The 17,107-nt window shown below is 50.8% G+C and overlaps 1 protein-coding gene across 1 annotated transcript; it reads left to right on the top strand.

Moving 5' to 3' along the window:
• The first annotated feature begins 14,241 nt into the window (after nucleotides 1–14,241).
• Nucleotides 14,242–16,831, top strand: LOC123123356 (uncharacterized). Its single transcript, XM_044543848.1, has one exon. The coding sequence runs from the start codon at nucleotides 14,871–14,873 to the stop codon at nucleotides 16,578–16,580; it is 1,710 nt and encodes a 569-aa protein (XP_044399783.1). The 5' UTR covers nucleotides 14,242–14,870; the 3' UTR covers nucleotides 16,581–16,831.
• The last annotated feature ends 276 nt before the right edge of the window (nucleotides 16,832–17,107 follow it).

The following is a 17,107-nucleotide window of genomic DNA, read 5'->3' as shown; positions in this document are numbered from 1 at the left end:
ATGAATTTTGTGAAAGCGTGAAAATGCAAGGATATGTAGAGATAGACACGGTGCTGAAGTTGCCAGATCCGATGGACATCAGGCTATACCACATGCGAAGCATTTTTTACACCAGTATGCCATAGGTGTAAAGTGCATTAGCATTAACTAGATTATCGACTCTAGGGCAAGTGGGAGTCTGTAAGAGATATGCCCTAGAGGCAATAATAAATGATATTATTTATCTCCGAGTTCATAATTATGTTTATGTTCCATGCTATAACTGCAATTCTCGAGTCTGCAATATCCACGTGGCTCGGAGGAAGACTCATATGCAAGTGTGGAATAATAAACGGTAAGAAGTATTCCTAGTCTGGCCTCTAAGACTAGCTCAAGTGTTGCATGATGGTTCTGTTTTCCTGATCATGGGCATGTCTATGCCAGCAACTTTGAGGGCACAATGTTAAGAGAACATTTGTGTTGAGTCGACCCGGATTGATGTTATGCTATGAGATTCATTCATCACAAGTTAATGGTACATAACACAGAGATGGTTAACGTTTGCATGATTCCTTAGACCATGAGAGTATCGAGTTTCTTCATGCTTGCTTCATAAACTTTGGGGTTTGTTAAACGTCATCCGTAAATGGGTGGCTATTACAGCGGCTTACGGGTTCATGGAAAAGTGTGTCAAGTAACTTGATAGCTCAAGATTGGGATTTGCTCCTCCAAGATGGAGAGATATTCCCGGGCCCTCTCGGTATTACGGTATCCATCATCGTCTGGCCAGACACAGTGTGATATGATCACTGGGATACCGGAACACGGAAACGAGAAAAGAGAACAAAACCGGTAACGAGGTAACTTGCATGGTGGACAAATTGTTCGTCCACGGGGATGCAACAAATCTCACCTCAGGTGTTTGTGACATATCGCGAAGCAACAGGAATAGCTCACTACAACTGGAGGTTCACTCGAATATTTATTCGTGTGGGTATAGGGGTCAATATGGGTGTCCACAGCTCCGATGTTGATCATTGATCGGAAGGGGTTCCGGGTCATGTCTATACTTCACCGAACCTATAGGGTCACACGCTTAAGGGTCATCTATCTGCTGAATACTAGACAGGGAGTTTGAGAGAAAAACACCAAAAAAGTTTCGGACACCGGAAAAGTTCTCCAGAGAGAGGTCATCGAATGACTTTCGGTGAAACCGAAAAGTTGTTTCGGGATATACTATTAAGTCAAATTGGTTTTGGCACATGCCTGATAATTCTTGGAGGGTGCCAGAGTCATTCTGGAAACTTTCTGGAATTTTCCGGGATAAAAGCTGGATATGCTCCGGAGCTGCCGGAACCACTTCAGATGCTTTTCGCAGATGAAAATCACTAATCCGGAATTGTTTCGGAACGCGTTGAAAATTATTTTAGTGGGTACTGGAAATGTTCTAAGCCCACATAAATATTTTCAGTTCGAACGGACGCTGAAAAATGTCGTCGTGAATAGTGAAAGTGCTTTTTGGGATATTTATGGAAAGCCACCTTTTGGGGCTTTTCCCAAAAGGCTTATAGAAGGACTTGGGGATCAAGGAACCCCCTTTGGGGGGCCCCCATGAAGGTGGGATGTTGGAGGGTGCAGCTCCTCCATGCGGCTCCACTTGTCATCCCTTTATGCCCTTTATGCCCTTTATGTGTGACATAAAGTGTGGGCATTTTTGGGTTTTTCATGTGTCCCCTACCCCTTGGGTTTTCCTATAAATAGAGGTGGAGAGGAACTCTCGACACTCTCTTTCTCACATACAAGTGCCATTGCAATGATCTGGCTTCTCTCTCCCTCCCCGTGAAATAGTTTCATAGAGCCGAAAGGCTGTCTGGGTTCCGGTGGGAACTAGTTCTGGATGGCGAAGCCCTGCCGGATAGATGATACCGTATGTGTGCAACTTTGTAGAGAGATCGTAGTTTCGGTCTTAGTTCGAGAGTGCCTCTCGAAGGGCTGTCCGGGTGACCGTCCGAGTTTCAACGGTCCTCCCGAAGGGCTGTTCGAGTGACCGTCCGAGTTTCGAAGGTCCTCCCAAAGGGCTGTCCGCGACACCATCCGGGGGACTGCCCGACCACCTCCCGGAGGGCTGTCCGAGGGGCAGATGAGGGTATACATACTCGCGGTTGGGAGGTTGTAAATCCTAGCTGCGGGGATCTGCACCGCCGATCGTCATCGACTCTACTTCCCGCTGTGCTACGAGTCGGTAACGAAAAAGATCAAACCTTGTATGCAGTCTTCATAGTGGTCCTGGGCTGGTGCGTAGGTCGGAAATTTTTGTTTTCTAACGTGTTACCCTACAGAAAAAGCATATGCTAAGGTCAAATGGCCCTTCCTACAGCAAGCCTTACGTATGAAGGGGTTCAACGAAGCCTGGAGATCTCAGGTGGATGCATTCATACAAAAAGGCAGTGTCGGGATAAAGGTCAATGATGACATTTCCAGACATGTAAGGGGTTACGACAGGGAGACTCCATGTCTCCTGTGCTGTTCAACATTGTAGCAGATATGTTGGCAGTACTTATTAGTCGGGCTAAAGAGAGTGGCCAAGTAGGAGGTTTCGTTCCCCATCTTGTAGAGGGGGGCGTCTCTGTCCTACAATACGCGGATGATACTATTATTTTCATGGAACACGACCTTGCAAAGGCTAGGAATATGAAGCTTATTTTATGCCTTTTTGAGCAACTGTCTGGGCTCAAAATCAACTTCAATAAAAGTGAACTGTTCTACTTTGGGAGAGCTAAAGAAGAACAAGACAATTACAGAAACTTGTTCGGTTCTGAAATGGGATCCTTACCTTTTAGTTATCTAGGGATCCCAATTCATCATAGACGGTTAACAAATAAAGAATGAAAATGTATAGAAGATAGATTTGAAAAAAATATTAAGCTGCTGTAAGGGCAAGCTAATGTCTTATAGAGGGCGGCTGGTGCTGATTAACTCGGATTTGGCGAGTTTCTGATGTTCCTCCTATCTTTCTTTGAAGTACCGGTAGGAGTACGAAAAAGATTAGACTTTTACAGATCCCGATTCTTATGGCAAAGCAATGAGGCCAAGAAGAAATATAGACTGGCTAGATGGGATATCATGTGTAGACCAAAAGACCAGGGTGGGTTAGGGATCGAGAATTTAGAGGTAAAGAATAGATGTTTGCTTAGCAAATGGCTATACAGACTATCAACGGAGACCAAAGGCATGTGGTTACAAATCTTGTGGAATAAATACCTACATACTAAGACTTTGGCCCAGGTGAATGTAAGACCCACGGACTCACCCTTTTGGAAAGGATTAATGAAGACAAAAGTAACTTTCTTCCAGCGGATGAAGTTCCTAATTGGTAGTGGTACCACTACTAGATTCTGGGAGGACACATGGCTAGGGGAGATGCCTCTGGCTTTACAATACCCTTCCCTATATAATATTGTGCAACTTAAGGAGGTTTATGTTGCCATAGTATTAAACTCAGTACCACTTAACATCCAATTTAGGAGATCTTTGGTAGGGGAACGTTGGAATGCTTGGTTACACCTGGTCCGTAGGTTGATGGATGTTCAACTTTCAGACCAGGCGGACAAAATTAGTTGGAAGTTAACTACAAATGGATTATTATCTGTGAAATCCATGTATTTATATTTAATTGATTCCGGGCCATTGTTGAGGTCTTTGCACATATGGAAGATTAAAGTTCCAGTCCACATCAGAATCTTTATGTGGTTCGTCCACAAAGGAGTCATATTGACCAAAGATAATCTGATGAAAAGGAATTGGGTTGGTAAACCCAGGTGCTGTTTTTGTGATCAAAACGAAACGATTAAACACCTCTTTCTCGAGTCTCCACTTGCAAAATTGGTATGGCGATCTATTCATATAGCTTTTAACGTCCATCCTCTAATGAGCATAAACACGTTATTTAGGACGTGGCTTAATGGAGTAGACATACATATAGCTAAACATATTCGGATAGGGACATGTGCATTATTATGGGCTATATGGAACACTAGAAATGACATGATTTTTAATGGGACAAAATTCACTAATTTTTTGCAGGTTATCTACAGAGCTATAGCCTGGATCTGTATGTGGTCGTTACTCACTCATGCGGACTACAGGGAGCTTATGGTTATTGGGTACAACCGCTGGGAGACGGTAGCACGGGCTATCTTCAGCCGATTTGGATGGCGAGCTAATAATAGGCTATATGTGTAGGGATCGTAGTCTATTCTTTATCGCCGGGATGTGGCGCTTTCTTGCCGGATGTGGCGCTTTATAGATTTATTTCTTCCATTTTTGCTCGGATTTTGAGCTTACTTGGATTGTGAGACTTTGTTACGCTTTCTAATAATATGGTTGCATGCATCGACTGTTGCAGAGGCCGAAGGTTATCCTCCTTTTCAAAAAAAAAGGAACACTGAATATAGCATAGAAGCGCATGAATACACCGTGTATATTAATCGTTGTTCCCTGAAACAACTTAAAAACATGTTGGAGTTTTTTCAAACGAAAGGTTTTCCCAATTCTCTTATTCGTGAAAACGGGAAAGACTTACGTGTCATTTCATTGATAGGAGGAGTTTAAGAGGAAGGCGGCAGTTACATCTTTGTGTAGGGATTAGAAAGGGCTATATGGATGCAACTATTTAATAATAGCACGTAAAATATAGAAAACCAACTATATACTCCCTTCTTCCCAAATTAATTGTCGCTCAATGGATTCGAGCGACAATTAATTTGGGAAGGAGGGAGTATCGCGTGTCAAGTTTGCATGCACCACATTCAAAAAACACGTGATCTTGAGCGGTAGTCAACATAAATGAGGTAGTATTCCCTCCATCTCATAATATAGAAGTGTTTTTGACACTACATTAGAAACATTGTTAGTGTAAAAAACACTAACTTTGTGAAACGGACGGAGTACAAGCTAGGAAGAAAACAAAAGTGAAGTACAAGCTAGCTAGCTGCTAGGAATTGACGTCGACTGAGATAGCGTCCACATCGTCAAGGAAACTTTCGGTTGGTGATATGTTGGACTCTCAGCCGTGCACGCAGTGCTCAATTCAAGAAGATTGACAGTATCCACACGTACTTTTGGTGCTTCATATGGGATGTGGTAGTATTGCGATTGGAATCCAACAAATCGATACTGCAGCGGCAGATGTGTGTGTGATGTTGTATGTCAAACCACTCTTTTGTTTCCTTTCCTACTCTCTTATTTTGCGGATAGTTTCCGACATTTTGTTTGGGCTTATAAGAGTCCCATGTACTAATTGGTTTGCTAATTTCGCATCGACTTCTACCAATCTTGCTTAGACAAAAACAAGTCCCAAAAAGGAGGAAGCAGATTTGGTAGGCTGGCAAGGCATCAGACACCCAACACTGATGTTTTCTCTTGGCCAAATTATCTGTAGTTAGCACTTTTGTTGTAACGGCATCTCTTAGGCGGACCCGCAAACCTCCCACAACTGTTCAGATCGCGCTGTCCGGACCGCGGAAGCCATCGAACGCGGTTCTGGTCCGGACGCGATTTCTCGCGCAAACCGGAGACAACCGTGGGGATGCTTGCGAGAGTCCGGACCGATTCCAAGGCCGCTTCTGACCGCCCTGGCCCACCAAAAACCATCCTCCCTCGCTCGCGCGCGTTCCCACCCGGTACCAGCTGCCCGCATTCATGCGGCTATAGAGCATGCCGCTCAACATTGAAGACGGCTCAGGACGAACGTGACCTCTCACTGCCTCTGCCATTGAAGCGGCGCGCCGGCCCAGGGCGCCACCCGCGACGCGTCTCCGGTGTCCGCTTCTGTTCAATGACGGAGACGCGTACCTGGACGGGACGGGGCGGATATCTTCACGTACGTTCAATGCCCTGTCCGTCCGTATGCCGCCACTAAGCAGGCTCGCCCGGCCGAGAAACCCACTCCGGCGTCCCGCATTGACGCTTGACCTCACCGAAATCCGCTATTTAAGGCAGCCACTCCCGGCTATCTCCACAACACAACACATCCTCCTCCTTTCTCCACATCTGCCATGACTGCCAGCGGGAAAGCATTGTGTGACAGTCTGTCGTCGGAGATGAAGCACGCGGTGACCGGCCTTGCCGCCGCCTAGCGTAGCCGCCGTGCCAGGCGGATCGAGGCCGACTTGCCGGCTAGCTCGCCCGAGGTCTTCGACAACGAGGACGACACCACGATGGAGACGGGCTCCGACGTCTCAGGCCCCGCTCCCGCACCTCCTGTGCATGCCGGCTTCACCATGCAGCAGGCGTAGACGCACTTCAACGCCGCCATGGCGGAGGTGCAACCTGCGTCGGCGCCTCTATTGGCGTTCCAGCAGGCGCAGGAGGAACGGCGGTACAACCCGTTCCTCTTGGAGGAGCACTGGCTGGCGGAGGGCCAGATCTACGGCAAGCGCGCGAGCGATGAGGCCGTGGCGAATCCCAACTTCGTGGCGGAGCATCGCGCCATCTACGATGCCGTCCACGCTCAAGCGGCCGCTCCCAGGAAGCGGCCGCCGCGGAGGCGTAGCTGCAGGCGATCGCATAGGAGAACAACGCCAACTGCACCTCGTACGCGCCGCTGACGAACCATCAGCCGGCCCGGTGGGACGAAGACAACGCCGGCACCACCATTTCCATCGTGGACCTCACATCCAACATCAACGGACAGGTCGGAGACTCCTCCGAGGATGAGTAGGCCACGGGAGGCGGCGGTGCATGTGTCCCAAGTCGGCCGGTCCATCTCCCACTACTAGGGAAAACCCTAGTAGTGATGCGGGTTTAGAGGCTAGCAGTAGCGTGGGGGCCCGCGCTACTGCTACGGCGGTACAACTAACTTTTAGTAGGAGTGCAGTTTTTACCCAGCGCTACTGCTACCTATACATATCAGTAGCGCGGGTCTAACCGTCGCTACTGCTAATTTTCTGTAGCGCGCATGGATGACCCACGCTACTGCTAAACAAGCGTTGCTGCTACTCCACTACCCCTCGCTGTTGCTAAGATTTTCTCTATTTTTTTGCTTATGCGTATTTATACTGTATTTGTATTTTTACAGATTTTTTACAATTACAACATACACATACATTGAAACTATATGAAAAAAGAATGTCTCATCATCATCATCATTGAAGTGCTACAACATAGTCTCATCATATCATCATCACCATGATCCAGCACAAATGATGTCTCATCATCATCTCCAAATAGCGATACAAGTTATCACATGTCTCCTACATGGTCATCGCATATTCTATCTAAACTATGATATACAAGAGAAGAGTGATGACGATAAGGAAGAGATGGATTGTGTAGTACTTCTTGAGGCGTCGGTTCTGAATCCTCTCTTGCGCTAGCGTGAACCTCAAGTAACTAGCTTTGGCTTCCCTTCTGTTATCAAACTCTTTCTGGCTGCCGCCCGGTAAGCGGTACACTTGGGCCTGACACTCTGACCACTTGTCGTACACTCCCGAAACATTCCTTATGTACACGGCATACCACTTCTTCGCCCTCAACGATCTATGTACGTGTTAGACAAGCATCGTCATCATGTGAATTCAACGATTATTTGCAACATAATATACTTGAGCAACACTTAGAGAAAGAGTTAGCAAATAGAAACAAAATATTAGTAACAATAATATGCAACATAATATACTTGAGCAACACGAATAGAAAGAGTTAGCAAATAGAAGGAAGGAACATATAGTAAACATAATTAACAAAGTTTATCGTACCCAAACTAATTAACTAGAGCGCGACACCGTTTACATCACACAAAGTTTCATCATACAAAAATTCAATGTTCCATCATACTGAAAGTCAATCGGTCAATGTTCCATCCTTCCAAATCAGGGAGGATGCACCATAACTTCGCGAAAGGCGTATTGTCCACCTGTTGTAGGGCTAGGCGAGTTCGGACGTCCGCTCGCGATATTGGGCCGCCATAGAACAACCCATTCTTGTCGAGGACTTCGTGAAAGGCGTACTGTCCAGACGTTGTAGGGCTAGGAATGGAAGGAGGCCCCTTTCTTTTCTCCATTCAAGGATGGTGCTCGGTGATGTGGACGAATGGTGGTGGCTTGGACGTGGATGCCGGCGCGGCGGCTTCGAATGGCAGTCTGCATGGTTGGCTCTTCGGCTGGCACCATGTCGATGGTGGTGGCTCTCCCTCTTGGTCGTGTGGGCGGCAGGAGGGTAGCAGTGGGTGGCTTAGGCGCTCTCTCTGTCTTTGGAGTAGGGTCGCCCTGATCTGGACCTAGGGAGCTAAACTCATGGCGCTCAACCTGAAGACCTCGTGGTGGCACAGGGAGCTGCCGAGCGAAAGCTCTGCGCTTTGTCACCGACAACGGCGCCGCTTACGGGCGTCGTTATCTTCCTGAAGACATCGTCGTGGTGCTCCTCTTCGTGCCAAGATTCCGGGTGAAAACCCTTATCCCTTCTGGACTCGGCAACGCAACGCTTTGCGCCGTTTTCCCTCCTCGGGGCGTTGTCGTGGAGCTTAGGTGTTTAGGGCTTCATGTGGCGTAGTACTCAACTTTCCCAATGTTGTCTTTCGGTAGCGTAGTCGTGTGTTATGCGTGATCCGGTTTTCTCGGGATGAGCATTGTATGAGGACTACCTCAACATCTTGTATCATTCGGACGTGTACTTGGTTCGGTGATTACTTTATATATAAAGCGGGGTAAAAGCCTGTTTCAAGAATTTGGGATCTCAAGAACTCTGGCACGTTCTCGGTTAAATCGATTTACGCCAAGTTGGCTCAAGGCTCGAAAGTTAGGTACGCTAAAGCGTTGTGGGCTGCTAGGGTGCCGCTCAAAGTTCGTATTTGAATCTGGCAAGCGCTGCTGACAAATTTCCTCCGGCCATCAATCTCCAAAAAAGACACGGCCCAGGCATTGCTCTCTTTGTGTTGTGCCTGAAGATGCCAATATGTGCCCCTGCCCAATTCCTTTGGAGCTGTTTTCCCTGAAAGTTTCGGCTCGATAGATCAATATTGCTATACATCTGAAATGAAGTTGGCGCCGGAACTGGGTTCCTTAGAGCATCTCTAGAGACTTCTTATAACACGCCAATCCATAAAATTTCCACGGTTTTACGGTTCCCCGAGAAAAAAAAAGCCCAGACTAGACTCCTTATCGGACCCTAACCCGTAAAAACTTTTACAGTGCCCCTGAAATCCAACCAGCATACCGCTATTTTTACCATTCCGCGGGCGCGATACGGGCCGCGACCCTTTTTCCCGCCGCTGCGACTTGCGAAATTCAACCTCTATTTCTCGCGGCCGGCACCGAATCCGCGCCGATTTCGCCGCGCCGCCGCCAGATCCGCCACCGCCAAACCCGGATGTGGCGTGGGATGTGGTCCAACGGCCGTGGAGGTGCTTCTCCCGACGGCGGCGACGAAGACCCAAAGCGCAAGCGTTGCGTCATCGCCGACACGGCGCGGAATCGCTCGGCCCGACGATACTCCAACCACGATCTCGAGGTACCAGCATCCCTCCTCCGTCACGAGATGGAGGAGTACGACCGCCTCCATGCGCGGCGCTTTGACGCGGGGAGCTCTTCGGGCGCGCCACCGATTCCGGTGAAGAGGGAGCCCGGCGAGCTTCCACCGCTCCAAGCCATCAAGAGGGGGGCGTGGGAGGAGGCGCCGCCACTCTGCATCGTGAAGACGGAGCCGGGGGAGGAGCGCCCGCGCGGCCATGGCTTCATCGACCCGGAGGACTACCTCGTCGGGCCCAAGGCGGACGCCTTCGAAGCGGCGCTTGTCGAGCGCACTGCGCGTGAGCATGAGGAGGAGGAGGCGCGTCGTCGTCGGGATGAGGAGATCAACGCGCTCCTCTATGAGTATGCGCTCGCCGCCGCGCGCGAGTTCGACGCCAAGCAGGCGGGATGGCGCCATGAAGCCAATGAGCAAGACAAGATCTACCTCGATCTTCTCCGACGACGACGAGGAGTGAGTGCCAACGCTGCCGCACCTGGAGCGTCACTGCCGCACCCGGAGAGCTCCGGTGAGCTCCGGTTTTTTTTGCTAGATCTAGGGTAGGGCGGCATCACGATGTAAAATACCTTTGCAATGTATCAATGAACAAACTATCTATGTAGCACAGTGTTCTTCATTTCGCCCAGGAAAGCATTTTTTTAGATTTTACGGTTTCAATTGAGGGCTCTGTTTGGCCGCAGCCGATTTCGCCCCTCAAACCGCGGTTTTCTCGGTCCTTATCCGCGGTATAAGGGTTGCAGCTTTAAGGGGTCTGCTAGAGATGTTCTTAGTTAACTAGGCTGTTTGTCAGGAATCTCTTTAGTGCTCTTCTTGAGTTACGATATGTATCCCAACTTTTTTACATTTCCGTTTGTGTAACGTTTGAACTTTGAACCATGTTAACTCCATGCTTGTCTCAATGGCAAGTGGCCCCAGCCCCACCCGTCATTCTGGGGAGGGGGGTGCAAATGATCAATATTAAAAGAAAAGTGGGGCAAAAGATCCAATTTCTCGGTAAACCTCTACGGCTCTATTAATTTAAAGCCGGACGCTGTTTATGTCTTAAAAAAACAAGGGCGTGTGTAATACCCACTGGCGGAGGTTTAGTGTACGGATCATGTCGCATCGTGTGTGTGTGTTTCAACTGTGACGCGAGTGACAGTCAGGCCGGCCTGTGAAGAGAAGAGATAGAATTGTGTTCGTTGGATGGACGTCTGCTAGCAGCTAATTAATTCCCTGTTGATCTAGCAGGCTCCTTCCGCAGGTTGTCGATCGTGTGGAGGTAATTAACAGAAAAGATAATGCATGATTAGGACGGGGACCAACCCAAATTCCCTTTGCCATTGCCCCGTTTGGATTTATGTAAGCAATCACCTAGCGATGCATCAAAGATTCCGGCCACATCACTATAAAATTTGGCATATTGCTGTTTCATATTGTAAAATGTAAAAGTAAGGCAGCAGTTACATCTTTGTGCGGGGAAGGAATTTATCCATTGATAAAGACGCTGACTATTTTGCTAAAGACGATAGATTGATGATGCCCACAATCACTATTATTGCACGTAAATATAGAAAACATACTATATTTTCTTTGCGGGTGGAAAAAACCAACTATATATTGCGTGTCAAGTTTACATGCACCACGTTCAAAACACATGATCATGTGCGTTAGTCAGTAGAAATGTGGAATACAAGCTAGGAAGAAAACAAAAGTGAAGTACAAGCTAGCTAGCTGCTAGGAATTGACGTGGACTGAGATATCATCCACATCGTCAAGGAAACTTTCGCTTGATGAGATGTTGGATTCTCAGCCGTGCAAGGAGTGCTCAATTGAAGAAGATTGACAGTATCCACATATACTTTTGGTGCATCATACGGGATGTGGTAGTATTGCGATTGGAATCCAACAAATCGACACGGCCGCGCGGTAGATGTGTGCGTGATGTTGATACATGACGACCACTCTCTTGTTTCGTTTCCTACTATCCTTTTGTGCGGATAGTTTCCCGATGAATTTTTGATATAAACATAGGAAATTTCATTGAAAGTGGAATAATCAATGAACTAAAAACCTAAAACTATGATATACTTCACGGTGACCTCGTAGGTTATGCCGGGCTGGCCGCCGGCTCCTCCTCCATCATCATTGCCCGACCCGGTGTCGGAGTCGTCGGAGTCGGTCTTAGGACGACGAAAGGTAGAGACGTCTTGGCAGGGCTTCCTGGCATCCACCTGACGCTCGCGGATGATCCTCTTCGCCTCCTCCCGCGTTGTGCGCAGTGCAGCCGTGACCACCAAGGATGTGGGCTGGGGGAGACGGCAGCGGTCGTTGGAGGCGTCATCCTTGGCGGCGGCGCCGATCTCGGCGAGGGACCATTCCTCGCCGTACCTGGCCATCTCTCTGTCGAGGCGGCGGAGACGGCGCTTGGCCGTCTCCAACGTCGTCACGGAGGAGTCCAGGGCCCAGGCGTATGCCAGGTCCGGGTCCAGGGCCCAGGCGTACGCCATGCGAAGGGCCGGTCAGCCGCTTCAATGCGGCACGGCGGCCAAAGTTGGTTCCTCAGGAACCTGCGTCCGCATTGAAGCGGCGGCTGCTGAGAGGTCGCGTCGGTCAGCGTCGCCCTCCCTCCCTCCGGTCACATCGTGGCATTAATGCCCGCCTCCGCGTGCTCTGGGTCGGCATGAATGTGGCGCGGTAAGCGGCGCGTGCATCGGAAGGAAAAAAGCACGGGAGGGACATGTGATGGGTTTTTGGTGGTCAGGGCGGTCAGAAGTAGGCTTGAGAGCAGTCCAGACTCTCGCAAACCTCCTTCACTTTTGTCTCCGGTTTGTGAGAGAAATCATGTCCGGACTGTGCCACAGACCGATACAGGTCAGCGTTGGATGGCTTCCACAATCCGGACAACATGGTTCTGACGATTGCGGGAGGTTTATCGATCGGGCTTGGAATGACCTAACTAAGCTACCCAACGACGGTACTCACTCTCACTGGTCCGTGGGACCGATTGACTCACGAGTTTCACCCGACATGGGCAAATAAATATAAATATTTATTTTGTTTTGCATGTTTGAAGCTGCCGTCCAGGCCGGATTGTATCTACTATAGCTAGCTAGGGAAGGAACTTTACGTTCTAGACCCAACCAAAAAGTAACAAGAGACAGATTTTAGGAGTATCATTAAAAAGTGCCTACAAAAAGTGTTTGCACTGCACGCGCGCGCGGATCAGTTGAATATGATCAAGTCCTCTAATCTCCCTCCCACCGCCACTGTTATCAAATAAGTACTCCAATATAGTTAAGCAACCCCACGCCGCACTGCCACACGCAAGAAAGGGAGACTTTGAGTTTTGCATGGAGATTAGCTAGTGGGAATGAATCTTTTGCTAAACTTTATCTCGAGGGAACACATGCATGCATGTACTATCTACACAAGCTACCGCCCTTAAGTTGAGTAATAAACCACACATTAGCTAAATATCAGTCGACTGATCAAACTTGGGGTCAGTGATTTTAAGAGTTCGCCGAAGTGAGCCGGAGGGAAGGAAGAAGAAGGAAGGAGCTCGCCAGAGGGCTACCCCCATTATCTATCTTAGGGTTTAGGGTGGACGGCGGTGGTGGGGATTCGTTGGAGAAAAAAACTGGATGCGGCGGGGCTAGAGGGATGGCCAGGGCGGCGACAAGACCGACTGTGGGGAGTGGTTTCTGGGAGGGAGGTCAATCGCGGGCCAATCGGGATCCAAATACTTCACGAATCCAACTACTTAAAACTTATTGTATCCTCCTACGAGATCCAACTACTTTGCGAATCGCGGGCCAATCCGGGCGGTTGGGCTGAGTTTGGCAGGTGCGTGCTCCCTCACCTACATGCCGTTGTGAAAATTTCCGCATAGTAAGTAGCAAAGACCTTGTCCGAACATATAGCTTCTCCACAAGAAAAGACTCCTAGGCAATTAGGTTTCCTTCTTCTCCCGCCGGTGATGTCACTGGTCCAACCCGCCCAGATAGCCTTTCGGTCGTGGAGTTGTGGAGGACCTCGGCTTCGCGGGAGGGGCATTGCTTTCATCCTTGTAAGGTACAACGTCTTCGTTAGAAACTTACGGTGGCAGCGATGTCCGTCAATATGAATAATGTCTCCCACGTTTGATCCCCGTCCACGCCTTCAATAGGTCTGTTTGGATCAAGTCTTTGTTCGTGTATTCACAAGTTTGATCCTTGCAATCAACGACTCTCTTCATCGACGATAGTTGCTGCTCTGGTACGCTGGTTCTGTGTGGCGTTACAACAAGGACTTTCGGACTGCCAAATTCAATAAGGTTTGCTCAATGTTGGTGAGGGAGGGGCGATGACGGCAACGCGTCTTCGGCTCGCTCTAGTGTCTGTAGTCGTCCCTTGTTGGTCCATGGATCTAGTCGTAATTTTTGTTACCTCTTATGAATAGATTGAAAGTCTGTGGCCTAAGAAAATTGTAGCAGAGAGCCTTGCAAAAACGTTTCCATAAAAAAAATGAAAAATACATGTCAATTAAATTCTTAGGGTGCCGCGCCTCGTTAGCCTTCATCTCATCCATGTAGACCAAGACGAAAAGATGCCCATGCGTGGCAATAAAAGAAAGAAAGAGAGAGAGGGTACGGTACATGTTGCAGTAAGTTTACTTGCTCCAATGAAAAAGGAAGAAAGGAAGTCCACCTGCACCTGCCTGCCTTCCTGCCCACCCTTTTGAAATGCAACTACTACTACGACTCCCCCCTCCCAACCGTGGCACGTACGCCTCGTCCTCACTGACACATGGGCCCTGCCCCGAAACACAGGGCCCCACCTGCGGATCCAACCACTGCACTCACTGCGCTCCGCTCACTCCGAGCTGAGCTCGTTTCCTTTTGTTGGTTTGCCCGCGTCCAATTTATGGCGATTTAATGCGCCAGCGCAGCGACGGGGAGCAGCAGTGTGCATCAATGGCACTGGCAGCCATGGCCGGATCCATCTGAGCTCACTCCCGAATCCCCTGTCTCCTCCACCCATCTTCTCCGCCATTTCTTTCCTTGAAGGGCGGAAGGAAGTAGGCGAGCACAACACCACCCGCCCCGACCGGAGAGCGCGAGAGATTTTCTTTCTTTTTTGTTTCTTCCTCCCCCATCTTCCCTCCCTTTTTCGTCTCTCTCTCTCTGGTTAATGGTGGCAGCGCTGCTAGCTCCTGCTGTCTGGTAACAGTACTGCCAGTACTGTCTCGACGTGTTGACTTCTCTGCTCCGCCATTGATTTTCGAGATAGATCGGAGCCAGCCAAGGGGAGGGAGGGCTTCCAATTCAAATCCACACGCCGTCGAGTTGCTTGGATTTGCTCCTTCCTTTCTCTGCCGCACCAGCAAAGCACCTAGGGAGGGAGGCCATGGTGGCCGAGCCGCTGGTGCACAAGGTGCTCGCCATGGCCACGGCCACCCTCTCCAACAAGAAGGCCGGCAGGAAGGGGGACAAGGACGGCGCCAGCGGCAGGGTCGGCATCCTGTCCTTCGAGCTGGCCAACGCCATGTCGCGCGCCGCCAGCCTCCACCGCTCGCTCTCCGCCGCCGAGGCCGCCCGCCTGCTCGGCCCGCTCTGCCTCGGCTCCCACGCCGTCCGCGCGCTCGTCCCGGGCGACGACGCGCGCCTCCTCGCCCTCGCGCTCGCCGAGAAGCTCGATGCGCTCAACCGCGTCGCCGCCGTCGCCGCGCGCCTCGGCCGCCGCTGCGCCGCCCCGGCGCTCCAGGGCTTCGACCACGTCTACGCCGACCTCCTCGCCGGCCGCTCCCCTGCCTCGGCCTACCCCTTCTTCGCCCCCGCGTCTCAGTCCGAGGCGGCGCTCCTCCGGCAGCTCGACCGCCTCGCGTCTGCCACGGCCGCGCTCTACGCCGAGCTGGACGCGCTCGCCGACCTCGAGGAGTCGGCCCGCAAGCTCCCCACCGACGAGGCCCGCCGCGCGCTCCTGCAGCGCGCCCGCTGGCGGCGCCAGGACGCGCGCCGCCTCCGCGACGCCTCGCTCTGGGGCTGGACCTACGACAAGGCCGTGCTCCTGCTCGCGCGCGCCGTCTGCGCCGTCTACCACCGCATCTGCCTCGTCTTCGGCGACCCCATGCGCGGCCTCGACCTCCTCCTTGTTTGCGACCACAAGGACCGAGAGCGCCACCAGAGCAGCCAATGCCACGACCAGAGCAGCCGGCAGCTCTTCTCCGGCCCGGTCACCTCCGCCAAGTCGGGGCCGATTATCGACAGGGTCGCCGCCGACGCGGACCCGACACATCCAAGTCGGCTCCGGTCGAACTGCGGAGGCAACATGTTCATGGAGTGCCTGAGCCTGAGCAGCTCGGCGGCATGGAAGGACGACGACGGGCTGGACGAGGACGACGAGTCCTTCTTCTCCGGGGACGCCAGCAGCTGCATCAGCGCGATCAGGTCAGGGATGCTGGTGGCGCCGCCGTCCAGCGGCGGCGAAGAGCACGAAGCAGCCAAGAACGGCGCCGGGAGCAGAAGGAGGAGGTCTCACTCCCACCGGCGGTTCGGGCCGAAGAGCACGGTGACCTCGCTGGCCCCGGCGTCGACCGTGGGCGGCTCGGCGCTGGCATCACACTACGCCAACATCATCATGATCGTGGAGAAGCTGCTGCAGTACCCGCACCTGGTGGGCTCGGAGGCGCGCGACGACCTCTACGGGATGCTGCCGTCGAGCCTCCGGTCGTCGCTCCGCAGGCACCTCCCGAGGAACCTGGGCATCTACGACGCGTTCCTGGCGCACGACTGGCGGGAGGCGCTGGAGAAGACGCTGGCCTGGCTGGCCCCCATGGCGCACAACATGATGCGGTGGCAGGCCGACCGGAGCTTCGAGCAGCAGCACCAGATGGAGGTGCAGCTCAGGGGCGGCAATGGCAATGGCAACGTGCTGCTGCTGCAGACCTTGTACTTCGCCGACCGGGACAAGACGGAGGCGGTGCTCTGCGAGCTGCTCGTGGGGCTCAACTACATCTGCCGCTACGAGCAGCAGCAGAGCGCGCTGCTCGACTGCTCCAGCAGCGTCGACTTCGACGACTGCACCGTGGATCAGTGGCACGCCTCCATGCATCAGTAGCAAGCAACTACGTAGCAAGGTTTTTCTTTCTCCTTGATGATTTCTTTCTTTTTGTTTGTAAGTAGTGTGAGAAAACAAGCAAGCAAACAGAGGGTAGTGCTAGTAGTGGTTACTTGTGTTTTGGTTTGGGTTTCTCTGTCTTTCATTTTTGTGCATGCATGCCATGGGTTCAGCACTTTAGGTAAGATGAGATGAGATCTTCTGTATATCCATTCATGGATAAATGAGTGAATGAATATAGGATTGCCTCATGAAACGCGTGACTGATTTGTGGTTGAAATCAGGCCTCAATGCAGAAAACAGAGGAGGTGAATCTATCCAACGGAACTGTTTGTTTACTGCTTGTACATATGTCTCCCAATCTAATTACTGTAGTATAGCACTCCGGTCCTAAATATTCGTCTTTTTTTAGCGATTTCAAATGGACTACCATATACGGATGTATATAGACATATTTTAGAGTGTAGTTTTACTCATTTTGCTTCCTATGTACTCCTTCCGTTCCTAAATATAAGTCTTTCTAGAAA

Source organism: Triticum aestivum, chromosome 5D, assembly GCF_018294505.1.
Source record: "Triticum aestivum cultivar Chinese Spring chromosome 5D, IWGSC CS RefSeq v2.1, whole genome shotgun sequence".
NCBI classification, from domain to species: Eukaryota; Viridiplantae; Streptophyta; class Magnoliopsida; order Poales; family Poaceae; genus Triticum; species Triticum aestivum.
Note: the sequence above shows the minus strand (reverse complement) of the source record. Positions and strands in the feature narration are given on the sequence as shown.